The 17,371-nt window shown below is 38.4% G+C and overlaps 1 protein-coding gene across 3 annotated transcripts in view; it reads right to left on the bottom strand.

The window, feature by feature from the left end:
- KRAS (KRAS proto-oncogene, GTPase) overlaps positions 1-16,353 on the bottom strand; it is a 39,092-nt gene extending 22,739 nt beyond the window's left edge. The window contains exons 1-2 of one of the 3 annotated variants that reach the window (XM_026502253.4): positions 16,173-16,348; positions 12,202-12,323 (exon numbers count right to left, since the gene is read on the bottom strand). In XM_026502253.4, the coding sequence (XP_026358038.1) occupies positions 12,202-12,312 (111 nt within the window). In that variant the 5' untranslated portion in view covers positions 12,313-12,323; positions 16,173-16,348. Of the gene's footprint in view, positions 1-12,201; positions 12,324-16,172 lie in introns of all 3 variants that reach the window. The other 2 variants (XM_026502250.4, XM_057318816.1) reach the window with 2 other exon arrangements.
- Between the last annotated feature and the right edge of the window lie 1,018 nt (positions 16,354-17,371).

Genomic DNA, 17,371 nt, shown 5'->3' on the forward strand with positions numbered 1-17,371 from the left:
TAAGCGTCTGCCTTCGGCTCAGGTCATGATCCCAGGGTCCTAGGACTGAGCCCCGCATCAGGCTCCCTGCTCAGCGGGAAGCCTGCTTCTCCCTCTCCCACTCCCTCTGCTTGTGTTCCCTCTCTCGCTGTCTCTCTGTCAAATAAATAAATAAGATCTTTTAAAAAAAAAAGTTAATCATGACAGAGCACAAACATTTTTGGTGATACAATACACAAGCACAATGCTTTTGGAAAGCAATTACAGTATTTATCAGGAACCATTCAAATGTTCATAGCCTTGGACACTGTGATGCTACTTCTGGTCAACGATGCTGAGGAAACATGGTTTTATTTTTTTTAAATGATAGTTATAATAGAGATACACTAAACATGGCATCCTAAAATGTCTTACAAAGAAAAAATTACATAGGCATTTAATACTGACCCACAATCTTATGCTATTTATCTATTTTCAAATTATACTTCACATCCAAGCATCCACCACCACCATCACCCTAGTCCACGACAACTGCTTTGTCTCATGCAATTTCTTACAACTGCTTACAACAGAGATCCCTACTGTTACTCTTATGATATGCTCTCCACAGAGCACCTAGTGATCGTTTTTAAACGTAGGTTAGACCATGTCACTCGCTTGCTTTAAGTCTTCTAATAGCATCCCTTCCTTTTTAAAAATAAAATCCAAAGAACTTACCAGTCTTCTTCAGCAACTCTGTATTTCCTTCACAGAATATACGATAATCTGTAACTACGGTTTAAGTGTATGCCCCCTACTATGCTCTGAACTCTGTGATGGCTGGGCTCACACCTGCTCTGCTCACTGTACACCTTATGTGTAAAGTCCTGAATACCGTAGGCAACCAGTACTGTCTGATGAATAACTGAATCTATCCAACATAAATATATGCATACACTATAACACAGTCTTATAAAAATAAGCACAAGTTTAAGATAATTGTAGATTATATTAAAAATATGAAATTGTAAATTTTAAAATTATATTAAGGGTATTTTAACAAATGTTGCATTCAAGCAAGTTTTATAGAAAATGAAAACTTTAATGTAAAAATATAAACAAAACATGAACAAAATTAAAAAACATTTTTGGGAGGAAAGAGAGTAAGATTGCAGAGAACACAGGGGCTTTCAACTGTATTAAGTTTTATATCTGGAAAAAGAAAAAGGATCTATACCAACTATGGCAGAATGTGAAGATATGAAAAAGCTGGTTGGTGCATACATGGTGTTCACTGTATTAATTTTCCATACGACATTAAGACTGTACCAATTTCATTACCACTAACAATGGATTTTATATTTTTATTTTTCTTTAAATTTTGTTAATTTATTAAGCTAAAAATTCTAATTATTTTAATACCCATTTCTGTGAGGACTAATAATGTTACTTTTTTCATATTTCTGTATTTATTCTCATCACTTGGAATTTTCATTTTTTTTGCACTGACCTGTACAATTTTTAAAAGTGTTTTCCAGCTTATTAAAACACCTTTGGGGGGGGCACCTGGCTGGCTCAGTCAGAGCATGTGACTCTTGATCTTGGGGTCATGAGTTCAAGCCCCACATTAGTTAGTTCAGAGATTACTAAAAAAAAAAAAAAATTAATAAAAACACACATTTAAGTGTTGTTTTATGTAAAGAAACTTATCTGTAGATCCAAGAGAGTAATTTGAAAATTAAGACTAAATCATTCAAGATGAGATAAACTTGTTGACCAGGACATCACTTCGTCAATTTTCTATTATAATTAATAGTAACCAAGTTACTCAGTACGTTCATCTTTTAACACACTCAATTTAGTTTTTCGACTCAGGCAGTGAAACCCTGACGTGGCAAGACACTATAGTAAACAAACAAACAAACACAGTATAGCAGATGCTGTGATAAGCATATTATAAGCATTATTCCATTTAATCTCCAACTTCATATTGCTGATTCCATCAGATGCTCCTGTAAATATGAACAGGACTGCTGAAAATGTCAGCTGAAGTATTATTTGAGGATTTACTTTTGAAATGTTTATAAGGTTTTCTTAATGCATTAAGTGCTATAAATATTTTTCATGTACTGCTAAATATAAATAACACCTATAGGAAAAAATGAGAAACTCACTTTTACTCTTAATGCTCAAGTATTTTGTTAGTGTTCCAAAAAATTATTTTAATCCATCATAGAATGGTATGCTCCACACTACTGGTTATAAGCCATCAAAGGCTGTTGTAGACAGCTCGTTTTCAAAGACAGCTAGAATCATGTATAACAGCCAGGTATGTTAGAATTCTAATAGGAAAGAAACATGCAATTTGGGAGATATAAACCCAGGCTTATTAGTTCATTCCCACCTACCCACTCATTCTCCCTTGCATCATAGGGACACTTACTAAACATCTACTAAGTGTTATATACTACGCCGGGAGTTATAAAGTTTCTGACCTCAAAGAGCTAGGTCTGGCAGAAGAGATACGATATACAAATAATTAAAATACAATGAAATAAATGCAACACCATATACAGGACAAAGTACCATGGTGGCATAAGGAAGGAGAGATCTACCTTGTCTACATGAGTTAAGAAACACCGGGGAGGAGAGGGCCACTCCAGGTAATAAGGAGCAAAAAGAATGCATAAAAACACGAAGCATATGTTGGAGTACATGGAACCAAGAAGTTCAATACAACTTTAACTTAGAAGGATTTGAGATAAGTAGAAATGAAACTGGACAAAAGTCAGCTTATGAAGGGTCTTGTATGCCACATTAAGGAATTTGGAACTTCATCTTATACTAAAATACTGGAAGGTTTTTAAGTAGGAAGGAAACATCAGATCTACCAGATTCACTGCTAGCATTATTATGAAAAATTATAGAAAGGGAGCAGGCTGGAGGCTGGAAGATGAGGTAGGAAGCTATTACAAGAAATGAGAGAACCTGAAGGCAGCAACAGCAGTACAGAGGGAGAACGTTAGTTTAGAGAAATAGTTAATGGGTAAAATTGGCAGAACTACCTCATACATTGCTGGTGGGAATGTAAATATTGCAACCACTGTGGAAGAGTCTGACAGCTGCTCAAAAAGTTAAACATAAAGATACCACATGACTTAGCAATTCTACTTCTATATATTACCCAAGAGAACTGAAAATATATGTTTACACAAAAAAGTATACGCAAATGTTTATACCAACATTATTCAAAATAGCCAAAAAGAGGAGACAATCTAAATGCCCATGAACTGACTGATAACCATAGTATGGTATTATTCATACAATAGAGTATTATTCAACCATAAAAAGGAATGAACTATTGAACTATGTGATAACAAGGATGAACCTTGAAAACATTATCTTACATGAAAGAAGCCAGACACAAAAGGCCACATATTGTATGATTCCAATATGAAATATTCAGAATAGGCAAATCCACATAGACAGAAAGTAAATTAGTCGTTACCAGGAGCTGGCAGAAGGGACTAGGGAGTGACTGCTTATGGGTATGGGGCTTCTTTTCGAGGTGACAAAATGTTACGGTTGTATAACTTTGTAAACAGACTAAAAACCACTGAACTGTATATTTTAAAAGGATGAATTTTATGCTATATGAATTATATCTCCATTTTTTTAATGGCAGTTTACTGATTGGGCATAGGAACAGAAGGGGAAGAGTAGAGGAAAAAATGAGTTCAATTTGGGGCATATCGAATTCCACATTTAGGGCTGTTCTGGTGGCCATGCGGAAGAAGCTGCTATCCAGATGTGATGCTCAGGACAGAAATCTACGCTAAAGATATACTCCTGAATCTTCAATCTATGGGCAGCCACAGAACTTCACTTCCTTGTGGTGTGAGTGTGGGCAAACTACTTACGTCTCATGTACTCTAACCCATTGTTCCTTCAGTGGTAAAAGTAGGTAAATAATAACATAGAGGATTTTGTATACAGGTTAGGGTTAAAGACTATGAAAATCCTTTATAAAATGAAAAGTGCTATAACAAGTTAACTGCATGATTTTATACATTACATTGCACATGCTATTATAGGCCAAAAAGGTTAGGGGCCAGGCCACTGGCTACTATGAACTATACGGCAACAGTAGTACCCTGTCTTTATAAGATCACTGAACAACTACACTTGGACTACTTTTTGCAAAACTGGTCACCATTTCAAAATAAATATAATGGCACTGGACAAGCTCCAGGGAAGGAGAGCTAAAACTCTGAAGATTACAAAGGATCTCTGTTTTGATTAGGCAGCAAGGATGTTAAAAGAGCTTGCTCTCACGACAGAAGTTTTGATTAAGATATTCATTAAATAGTAAAAATAAAGAAAACAAAATTTTCTTTACTAAATAAAGAATACTTTAAATTATGAGAATGTTGAATCTTCACTTAAGATTAGAGAGAATAAATGTGTACTACTTCCAAGAGAGAAAACTGGTTCAAAAATCTGAAGAAACTCAGGGAAGAATTGCATAATAGATTTTGAAAATAAAGATATAATAAGCATACATCTGTAACTACTGAAGTTATGCGGCATTCTGCCACAAATTATCACTTGATGCCAAGGTCAGAATGTGAGGCAGGATTGAGCATGGATCCAATCTTAATAATTACAACCGCCAATAGAACTTTCATGTTTTGTATTGTATCTCTCTCAGTTCTTCTTTAATTGGACGAATACCAAATTCTTTATCCAAGATACCTCTGCATTGTCCAATCTGTTGAGGCTTTAAAAAGGGGGAAGAAAGTAAATATGAAGTAATCTAATGATAGATAATATGTTGGTGACTTTTCTCCCTCAAAAATGCGTATTTATTTTTCCCTCTCAAAAGTATATGCTCACTTTTAAAAACCAAATACTACAGAGAATGAGTCTGGCTAAACTACATATTTTATGTACATATTCGCAGTTTTTATATAAATGGAATCACACTCTACACAATGTACTATGATGCAGCTTCACTTAGATGATGGGTATTTTTCAATGTTAGTACATCTAGATCTACCTAATCTTTTTGACAACTGTATAATTTGTACAGATATACCATAATTTACTTCACCCACTGGTAGCCATGCGGATTATTTCCACTTTCAAAAATCATAAACAACACTGCAAGAAACATTCCTACGTATTATACATCTTAAACATTTATCCAATTTAATCCTTGGGACAAATTCCTAGAAGTGAAATCACTTGGTCAGAGAACATGCAGTTTACATTTTGATACATATTGCCAAACTGACCTCCAGAAGTTTATAAGATATACTTCCACTACCTCATAAAGAGTACACTTCCCTATACACCCTTCCCAGCACCCCTATCATTATAATCTTAGCCAATATCAATAAAGAAGATGTGGTCCATATATACAATGGAATATTACTCGGCCATCAGAAAGAACGATTACACAACATTTGCAGCAACATGGACGGGACTGGAGGAGATTATGCTAAGTGAAATAAGTCAAGCAGAGAAAGACAATTATCATATGGTTTCACCCATTTGTGGAACATAAGGACTAGCAGGGAGATCGGTAGGAGAAGGAAGGGAAGAATGAAGGAGTAGGAAACAGAAGGGGGAATGAACCACGAGAGACTATGGACTCTGGGAAACAAATGAGGGTTTCAGAGGGGAGGGGAGGTAGGGGATTGGGCTAGGCAGGTGATGGGTATTAAGGAGGGCACATACTGCATGGAGCACTAGGTGTTATACGCAAACAATGAATCATGGAACACTACATCGAAAACTAATGATGTACGTATGGTGACTAACATAACATAGTAAAAAATTTTTTAAAAATAATCTTAGCCAATATCAAAGTGAAACTTGCATTTCTGTACTAATGAAGTATTTTTATATGCTTATGGGTCATTTGTTTTATTTATTTTTGATGGATAGCTTGTCTATTTATATCCTTAGCCTCTTTTTTATTCCATTTGGTTGTTTGCTTTTTTCTAATTTATATATAAGAGCTTCCTGATGGATATATGATGCAAATACTTTTCCCAGGTTTCCTTGTATTTCTGTTAATGGTATCTTAATTTTCATGTACCCAAATAGCTCAATCTTTTCCTAGATGTTTTCCTAAGTGGTTTACGAATATTTTGAAAATGAAAAGGACACCTCCTTTTGTCAGCGGAGGAAAATGTTTAATCCTAACTCCACAAATACAGAAGCTAACCTAATGTTTATTCACTCAATCTGTATTACTTAAGATAATACTGCAAGAACCAGGATTGAAGACTAGTATCATTTTATTTCAACAGCTGTCTAATATTTAACAATGAAATGTATACAAGGTAGAACCAGGTTTCTTACCATGGGAGAAAAAGATAATGGAGGAAGGTGAGGAAGAATGAACGCATGATTTTTAAATAAAATGTATTTCTCAGCTCTGTCCGTTGAAAAGGGTCTAGAAGCAGTGACACCCCAGCAGCAATAAGTATACCTACCATCTAGGTCTTTTTTTTTTTTTTTTTTTTTAAGTAATCTCCATACCCACTGAGGCAGCCAGGCACCCCTCTAACATCTGGGTCTTAATTTCTAAGTACCATTCTCCACTAAAAGGAATTAGGACTCTTTGGACAAATGGCCGAATCCAGGGTGAAGACAGGAAAAGTACAATGCGAACCTGGAACACACTGTGCCAGAAAATAAAAAAGAGCTCAGAAGCTGATGGAGACATGTCAAAAGGATACAGAGGCCAGCTTGTAAGGGATTCACTGGCCATATCAAAAACAAATTTGAGATCAAAAAATAAAAAATTACAATAACAGACTTGAATACATTATATAAAAAAAGAATCCATGTGTCCACACTAATACAAATAAGAAGAAAACAAATGAGAGACAAGAGAAAAGAGAGAGCCCTTATTTATGGTAGATGTCAACTAATAAACGTAGAAGTCATGACAGGGTTATAAGATGACCTACCATTCTGCAACCACTATTATAGTAATTTATTCTGGCAAGAATTATCAGCGGATGCTACATCCAACTGAGTGCAAGTATGCTGGAAAATAGTCTCAAAGCATCTCCCCACGGGGTATGTACTAAAGGAAAAGAGGATCCCTTTACATCGAGAGAAAACTGATAGACATCATCTTAACCAAATAACCAATGTAACCTGTTTAAGGGTAACAGGTATACACAATACTACTTTTCACTACTTTTCCATAGGCTGGAAATTTTCAAACTAAGCTGAAAAATTACCTAACGTAAGCACTGTGTCCCCACTTAATCCTCTCAAATATTTTATTTTTACTACCCATTTCTACTAATTTTATCAAGATTACAAAAATATAACTGTTTCATAAACCTAGGCACTTTGTGACAGTATAGTTAAAGGAGATGCAAGAAATCTGATGCCCTTGTAAAGCACAAAGACTTTAAATTACATTAAATAGAATTAGGATCATTGTCTAGAAGCACTGCTCTTCAAAATACATCTAAGGCCAGTAAGCTTCACGAAGGCAGTGCGATCTGCTCCCTCTTCCTTCTCAACATATCTCCAGCCCCTGGGAAGCCTGTATGGTACAGAGCGGGCACTGAATAAATATTATGGAATTAAGGAATTAGTCGCATTGTTAAAACCAGAATCTTAAGAGATGCCAAATCATAAAAACATTTTTCCTTTCACTTATTTCCATTACCAATTTTCATTTCTATGTTTGTAAAGCTTTGTATTTATAAAAATCCAAGTAAGAATAAAATATGTGTGATAATTTTCAACATTCAGGTCTAAATAAGCAGTTATTATTATTAAGTAAATATTTATTCTTAAATTGACCCAAATACAAGGCCTGCATTTTGTGTTACTTTATTCTAAAAATCAGGTGCTCACCACTATTCTACAGTACTATAAAAAAAATCTACACAACGTGAACCGTCACAATTTGCCACTTTCCAATAGGCCCTTTCCTAACACCCCATGCAGCACATCGCTAAGCTCTGAACTCTGTAGCATAGCTCCTGTGTGCATGTGAAGAAATTCAGAGTCAAAGTGCCACTTTTTATTCCCTCAAAGTAACCTCAGTCAGGGTTAACAGCGGAACCACCGTATTTTCTCCTTCAGTGCCACATTTCCTTTCTTAGTTAAAAATATTCACCTACGTATTTAATTAGTTAGGCCTAACTAGTCCACACAGTAATATTAATATAAGCAGAGAACAAAACTGATACTTTAGATTTTTAAAAATTACATAAAATCAGACTTGTAAATAAAACTTACATATTTATAAATTGATTATACCCACAATTTAAATAGGAAAAATACTCAAACCTTGTATTTCATTTTTATTATAAAAGCAAATAAACTGACCAGTAGAGGGCACTCACTTGAAAGGGGGTGGGGGGAACCGGCCAAAGCCTTGAGAAATGCATTTACAAAATTACTGTGTACCTTATTTTAAAAACAATGTTTTAATAGAACGCTAGAATAAGCTAATATAATATACTATTAGTTTAGAAAAGGTAAAGTTTAAATCTGTGCTATGTTAGAGTATCTACCATAAACCTTATTCAGAGACTTGAAGTTGACAGAGATGTTGAAAGCTTTATATAACACACATGAGGGTCTCAACCTCAGCACTACTGACATTTGAGGCCAGCTAATTTGTTGTGGGAGCTGCCTTGTGCACTGCAGGAAGCTCAATAGCATCCCTGCCTCCAAAGATGCCACGAGCAGTCCCCTTTTTCAAGTTGTAACAACCAAAAATATCTCTAGATATTGCCAAGTGTCCCCTGGGAAGCAAAGTCACCCACCCCTCATTGGTAACTACTGGTACATAAGTATAAAACCAGAAAAATAACAACTTTCAACAGTATACAATGCTTTTCTCACATTGTTCAATACTGGTTTAATATTACAAATATTCTAGCTATTATACCTTATTCAGCAAGTAAAATAAATTCCATAATTAACATGAAAAAGTAAAAAGAGAAACTGACAAATCTTGAATAAATACTCCACAGCTCAGAGCAATAAAGATGAAACAAATCAAGCCAATCATGAATCCATCATCCTTACTGAGTAGGAAACTTTCATCGAAGAAGGGCATACTTACACTGAATTACAAGTGTCACATTAACAGAAGGATGCAAATGTCAATGAATTGGAGCCTGAAAAAAATATTTCTTTCTATATCTATTTTTACTAGCATATGCTATCTAGTAGATATACAATACATATTTGCTAATCGATCAAATGATCATTCTGATCTCCCTGTCTATAACTACTTGTATTTCTTTAAAACAAGGTTTTTCTCCTTCCGCCAAATTTTACCTTGGAAAACACACTTCAGAGAATGTGTTTTAATAACAAGTGATCTTTGAACTATAAAAGCATATATTATTTCTAGCCTGGTATTGTGCTTGGAGATTGCTTTGACTTTTTAATATTCTTTTACCACTAACAAAGTATTTTATTATCTCTGGAACTCTTTGGTGAACTTCACAAAAGACAAAGGTAAAATGTTTAAAAACAGAAGCTCATTATCACATGAACAGCCTCAAATATAAGCACGCTCTATCTATGCATCACACCTATTTAATTTTCTATCATATCTCTGCCATTTAGATGCCACTGGAGAAGAAGCGAGGTTCAACTTTTGGTATATCGATAAATCTGAATCACCCTCCAATATTAAATATCTTCCTAGCTTAAAGACTAATTTCTCATTTTTAAAGTTGTATATACAAGGGTAGAGTAGAAATCCCACTTAACTTGGTCTCAGAAAACTTCAAAGTCCAACATTTACTAGCTAAGTATTCTCAGGCAAGTTATAACTTCTCAGAGACCATTTTTATCTATAATACGAAAGACACAATGACCACCTTCCTTATCTATCTCCTAGTATAAATCTTTGTAAATTCTAAACCACTAGAAAATGGTATTCTTTAATTTTTTAAAAAATTTCTTTCCATTTGTTTTAGTGCAGGAAAACTGATGAGAATTCCAATGTGCAGTCTATGTGCGCCCTCATTTTCTCTCCGACCTACATTATTCACAAATCAAAACCTAACAGCAGTAGTGATATCCCCAAATCTCCTTAACTCTTTATAAAAACATCAAGTCAGCATTTTTGCTTAACTACTGTTTATTAAAATAAGCTACTAAATTATCTTGTCTTTCTTGTAGTTGAACTACACCAAGAATTTAATGTGTCAGTTCCCTGAGACTCACTGTAATTTGGAAGACAAGAGACGATCTCTGATAGCTTTTCCCAGATGGCTAAACTAGAGAGGGAATGTCAAAGTTTCAAAGTTCACAGGTAATCGATGCTTCCCCAGAGTCAAGTCTTCTGGTCTGGTGGAAATCATAATCAGAGTTAGGGGTTTGAATTTATAAACTGTTTCTACCTTCACTCAAAATAAAGTATTAACTTTTGGCTTTATTTTAGATCTATTATTGTGCTTTAGCAATTCTGACAGAAAGGCTTCCTAACATGTTTTATCACATTATCTCATATAGCACATAGGAAACAGAGTGTTAATGGAATCCCTCGGACTTCCAAAGAAGATGGAGAGCACTTCTGCTAAAATCACCTTCCAAAATTCCAGGAAAACTTCCGTGTTTAACCTGAATTCTATTAAAACTTCCTTTTACTTCTGATTTAAATGGAGTATGCCAAGTAACCTTGGTTTTAGAATTGGGTGAACTATTTAATCTGCCTCAAATAAGCCACAAAACCATCATACAGAGCTGAACTGACTTGCCAAGAGAAAATATAGAAGACTACTATACAGGTGGTCCACTTCAGTTAGACTCTTCCCCTTTACTCATGCCAAATAAAAGGTGGCTAAGTTTAAATTAAATCTCTGCAAATAAGTGTTATTTCTCTCTTTTTTTTCCCTGCAGTACCAAAAATACTTGACATTTCCTTATGAGGCTGTCTAATCAATCCTCAAAGTTCTAACTGCATAAACATCTTGCCAAAGCCACCAAAGCCCTCAGAATCTACCTCAATGCAGTCAAGGTGTTCTTGAAGACATCATACAGCACAGTCCCTTAACAGGGCATCGTAACCTGTTCTGGAGTCCACAGCGAGAGACTGAGAGAAAGTTCTGGGAAATTTTTCAGAGCTGATTAAAAAAATGGTATGATCTGCAGATGCAGAATAAACGCTAAGGGATTAGGATGGCTTAACCTGGGGTAACAAAGTCTAAGAAATAATCTAACAACGTAAGTCTATTTCAAAGACAGGTGATATATTTATTTCCATCTCCACTGATGTTACAGTTAACGTGAGTATTCGGATTATGTATAAAATACGTTCATAATTACATTCTGGAAGTGAGTTAACAAGGACAGTGATGTGCCATCGCCTCCTGTAGGACTTTAGGATTAAATAAAGCCTTATCTGCTTGAGATAATTTGAGTATAGTGCTGCCAGAAGGCAGTAGGAAATATTATGTGACCTCTCAAGGTCTCTTGCAGGCCTTTACCCTATTATTTTGCTGTTGGCCTTTGCTTTGGCAATTTTTCATGAAATTTAAAACGTTTAAAAATTATTCATTAATCAATTTGTAATAAAAGCAAGTATCTAATATTTCTTTGAGTAAATTAAAAGAGGGCTGGAAAGCAAAGGTAAGGATTGATAGTGGTAGCCTTATATACCACCTGATACAGATATGGATATAAATATACAAAGAATGAGATTTTAAAATGTATCAAGTAGCTGTAGGTTCTCTCCTACTTCATTGTGAAAACAGGAAAATGCTACTAATTAAGTGGTTTTTAAAAAAAAACCAACCACCAAATGACTACATTTTACTAGTACAATTCAACTATAACCCTGTACGTGACATTAAAATAGCAAAAAAAACCCTCCATAAAAATAGATAAATTTTTTTTTAAATAACTGTTAGGTAATATGTAAATTCACATTTTCACCCTCTCACAAAACTCTGAAATATACTTACAATAAAAGAACACATATACTAACATAGAATGAGCGTTATACATTTTAATATTCTCTAGTGAGAAAAAGGGCTCTCCGTATCTCTGGTTGCGTATGTAACTTCACAATAAAGCCATGGAACCTAAGTACATTTCAGAAAACTTGGTAAGATCATTTTCAGTATAACTGCCTTATAATGAGTAGTCACAAAAAATGATCAGAGAAATCTTTTTGTACCCAAAGAAAGGGCCTGCACAAATCAATATGCATAATATTAAAATAAAATTTACCTCTATTGTAGGATCATATTCATCCACAAAGTGATTCTGAATTAGCTGTATCGTCAAGGCACTCTTGCCTACGCCACCAGCTCCAACTACCACAAGTTTATATTCAGTCATTTTCAGCAGGCCTTATAATAAAAATAATGAAAATGTGACTAAATTAGAATCTGTGGTTAATATAAATTAGAACATGAGGTTAATATAACCCACTCTATCAACACCTTTTAACACAAATTCACCTTTACATAAAAAATTATTTCAAAATGCTTCACGAAATTCAGAGATGAAAACTTCAGTTGACTACAGATGAGTATTGTAATGAATTACACTTCGTTTACAAACTTCCCCACCAACATTTGAGAAAAATGCATTCAGAGTACAAAGTTCTTTTATCTTATATTCAGGTTGTTCTATCTAAACAGCCAGTCTGCTGTTCTGTAGCAGTTAATGGCTCTCAAAGGAACATGCCATGACTTCACTCAGTACAAGTGCCTATACCCTGTGGACACACCCACACAAAACTTGTTGACAGCTACCTCTACAGTATTCCTCGCTGATTCTGGCCCCTAAGAGTTACAAGTGGCTATGCTGAGTGCCTTTGTCAGAGCCAACAGCCATAGAAAACTTTTTAAAACCATCATCACAGTAGTTCTCCTGGAGTTAACAAGAGTCAGATGGGGGGGGGAGGTGACGGGAAGACTGACAAATACAGCTGGACTGTGTAGTGGGGAAATAAAAATTGAGACACCAAAGCAGATTCGGTAACATTTCAATCTGTAAAATATCTGCTGGGGAAAATAATGGTGTACAAAAACTAAGAGAATTTTAAGAATTTTGAACTATTCAGTATGGATGATTTCATCATCTGTCACAATATATAATCTTATGTTAGTGCTGAAAAAAGCACTTTGCACCAGAAAAATATAAGTATATAAAATTTAAAGATAAGCACTGCTTTTAATGAGAGGAATTTTAAAAGCCACAAGTGAAAACTTCTCAGTGACTTTTACTCTCTGCTTCTTGTACATAGTCTCTCAACAGTTGCAATAAATATTGGCAACTTGTAAGGTTGACAGCTCAAGACAGAAAGTATTTCTTAATCAGCTGTTTTTTTGAAATAAAGTGAATTTATTTAATTTTACCTTCTTTCCCCCAATAACTGCATTATTAAAAGTAAGGAATGAACTGCAGAAAGAATGGCAGTAGATGCACAATAATTACAGGGTAAGTTATTCTAAATTAATGAATGTGCAAATATAAACACTATAGTGCATGCAGTATCCTATTAACTGAAGACCAGGAATTATCCAAATAGGCCCCCCCAAAGAAAGGTAATATGGTTTTCCAAATGATAACATACTAACCATTACTTCCTTGCACCATTCCTGAGTCTTCTAACAAAGAACAGTCAGGCTGGACAACTACTGTATCAAAGACTATTATATTACAGCCCCCTGGCCTATTCTGCGCCACCTAGCCTTATTTGCTAGGCGACCTTGGAAGCCTCTACGAGCATGTATCTCCCACTTTTTATTCCAAATACAGGCCATAGGAAATGGGGAACAATGAGGAGAATCACACCAAAATGTACTCTAGCTCCCTGCTAAAATGTACCCCAGCGCCCAAAACAGTCTGGAGAGCCCAGAACAGTAGTTATCAAACTGTGGTCCAGGAATCCAGGGGGTGCAGGACCCCCTAAAACTTTTTGGGGGTCCAAGAGGTCAAAATCAATAATACTAATAATACCATTACTACTACAATGTTATTTACCCTTTCCACTCTTACTCGTTAACAAATAGTTTTTTCCAGAAGTGATCACAATAGAGTGAGCGCAGAAGCAGATATGCAGATGTCTTCTATTAAGCAATATAAAGAGATTAGCAAAAATGTGAAACAATGCCACTGTTTCACTAATTTTTTTATTCTGAAAAAGTTTTCATAAAAATGCTATTATGTTACCAAGTAATAGGCTTATCATTTCTATTTTTAAATGAATTAATCAATTTTTTAAATTCTCAGTTTTAATTTGTATTACGGTACATACTGACATACCCCATATTGGGATCTTCAATAATTTTCAAGAGTATAAGGTGTCCTTGCAACTAAAAAGTTTGCTAGCCTTGGAGATACTGTGGACAGATACCAGATTAGAGCTTAACTGTGTGAGTTCTGAGAGAGACACACCTTCTGGTCTACCTGTTTATGCAGCTGTTGTTTCTAGAAAAAAAAAAAAAATCCCTGAATTGGATTTTAAAAACCAAGTAATAGTTAAATCCACTGGAGAGAACCAGGTTCCCAAGGAGTCTTACTGAAGATCATAGGCCAGAAAGAGCCCCCCTCACCCAAAGCTAAAAGAGCTACGGAGGGGTGAAGTGGGACTAGAACCCAACATTTTGCTAAGGGAAAAAGAAAACCACTTTTGTCATAAAAGTGAATTATCCTCTCCTCTATGGTCTTTTAAAATCAAGTATGGCTGTGGATGGCTACAGTCTCAGAGTAAACAGTATTGATATCAACCATGTTTGATGTCTATAGTCTCACGGTCGAGTCAGCATTTTGGACCTTAGTCACCTAAGAGTGACATCACTCATACGGTTGATTCTGAGATGATGATAAGGAACAGAATTTTTCCCTTTGTAATTTCTTTTTCAATGATTTTTCCATTACAAACATAGCATGTATATTGTATAAAAATTAGAAACTACCTTTCTGTTTTAACCCTTGTTTTGGTAAATGTCAAGATTTAAGAAGGCTAGCTTAGGACTTCAGCTATAGCATGCACATGCCTAAGAGTATTTCAGGCAGTTGTCTGGAAGATGGTTACAATTAACTCCTCTTGCAGGTCAGTTTGGAAAAAAAAAATAATAATGTATGAGTGCTATTTAGGAGTACTGTAATATCTCTTGGGATGGGGGTCAAATTTGTAAGGATAAAGGTAATACACAAGAGATAGATAGGGCAAAGGACAAGAACAAGCAAATTAAACTTTAAGTATGATTTTAGCTATTGCTGTCTACACTCAACTAGCAAGGAAAAAAACCCTGCTTCTGCTCTGCGGGTTTTCTGTGTGTGTTTTAACTTGACAAAGCAAAACAGACCTTTCGGGATTAACTTTTTCCTTTTCACTAAGTCACAGGCTTTACGTTGTAGGGTGTTGGCCACCTGTTCTTCCACCACCATCTCTACCTCCACCTCCTCCTTTGTGGCCACAGCAATGTCACAGCCCATACATGGGGGAGGGGAGCAGTCAGGAACTCGGCTGCAGATGCATTTTTTCCAAACACAATAACCACAAACAGTGGTCTCTAAGCACTTTCCTAGGCTCTTCCAAAACGTGACCTCTCCTATTACTCATATACCCCCCTACACACTGAAAAGGACCACTATCCGTCCAGTCTGCGCTCAAGGGAGAAGTTTATACCATCCTCCTAGAGATGCTAGATGCAGCAGAGAAGGCAGTAACCGAGGCAGCCGAGGGTAGGGAAGGGAGGAAGAGGTGCGGGAGCGAAGGGAGAGAGAGAGAAAAAAGAGAGAGAGAGAGAGACAGAGAGAGAAGGACGACGAGGGGGAGGGGAGATTGGAGCGCATCGGGAGTAACCTCCACCGCACCCGGCCGCCCCGAGGGGCAGCCCGCCCAGCCCGCGAGTTTCTCCCCGGCCGCCTCCAGCCGAGGCTCTCGGGGAGGAGGAAGGAAGGGGTTCCCCGTCCAGGAAGCAGCACAAGCGGCGGCCGCCTCTAGCCTCACCCTCCTCAGCCCCGCACCGCCCATTCCTCATTCCCCGCGTCGCCGCGTCCCCGCGCCTCCCCCTGCAGACACCCCCCACCCCGTCCGCCCGCCCGCCGGGGCTCAGCGCCCGCGCCCCCTCCCCGCCCCTCCGGGGACCCCTAATTCATTCACTCGCCGCCGGCCCCGCCCGGCGCCGGCGAAGAGGGTCGGGACCGGGGCAGGGGCCCAGGAGGGGTGGTCCGCTCCGTACCTCTCTCCCGCACCTGGGAGCCGCCAAGCCTCTGGCCCCCGCCGCCGCCTTCAGTGACTGCGCCGCGCTCGCTCCCAGTCTGAAATGGCGGGGGCCGGGAGTACTGGCCGGGCAGCCGCCACCGCCGCCGCCGCTGCCACCGCCGCCGCCGCTGTGCCTCCGCCGCCGCGGCCGCCGCCTAGGGAAATCGAGCTCCGAGCACACCGATGAGTTCGGGGCCGGGCGGCCGCAGAGGGCAGAGCTATCGATGCGCGCGGCGCTCGATTCCTCTCCAGACCGGCGTGCGGGGAGGGAGCGGCTGAGGGCGGTATGGGAAGAGGGAAGAGAGCGAGCTTGCGAGCGCTGCCGGGGAGAAGGAGGGGGCCGGGCCGGGCTGGCGGGGGAGGAGCGGGGGCCGGGCCGGCGGGGAAAGGGGGTGGCGGGCAGCGAAGGGTGGGGGAGCCGGGCCGGCAGAGCAGGGGGTCTGGGCGGCGCCTCTGCGGGGCGGGGAGGAGGGACGGCCGGACCCACGCGGCGGCGCGCCTCCGGACTCTCGCCGCAGAGCCCAGCCCGCAGCCGCAGACTCGCACCCGGGCCGGCGGGCGGTGGGCTACACGCTCGCCGGGGACTCCGTCAGCGACCCTGCCGCACCTCTTTCGGTTTCTCTGCGAGAAGCCGCGGGAAATCCGCCGCCCCTCGGGGTCAGCTACACTCGTGCACCTTCATTTACTGTCATTTACTGCAAGTAAATAAACATGCAGTCACCAAATGTGGGAGGCGACTTCGTTGACTTAGGGAGACATCAGGCAGACAGTTCCCCACCCAGGGGCTTTCTGACCATGGCTTGGTGATTACCAGCCTCAGCGTTCTGGGGACTGGGAATCTAGCCCCAAGCCCCAAACAGACGTGACATAGGCTTTCATCATTAATCTTAACGGGGAGGAGGTCTGTTTTTTGTTGTTGTTGTTGTTGTTGTTGTTGTTATGAGTGTTTTGAAGTCATCACAGGTAGTTCGAAATAGCGACCTCAAATGTACCTATTGCCCATGAGGGCACAACAGAAGACAAACTGTGTTTAAGTAGAAGTGCCCTTGATAGTTTAGACCTGAGGAGAATCACTCAAACATTAATTAGAAGACTGAGATTAATCAGTTAACGTTCAGGGAGTTACCACGTTTAACAACAGAACAATTAAAACTGCTAGCATAACCCCGAGTCTGA

This window comes from Ursus arctos, unplaced genomic scaffold (genome assembly GCF_023065955.2).
Source record: "Ursus arctos isolate Adak ecotype North America unplaced genomic scaffold, UrsArc2.0 scaffold_26, whole genome shotgun sequence".
NCBI lineage: Eukaryota > Metazoa > Chordata > Mammalia > Carnivora > Ursidae > Ursus > Ursus arctos.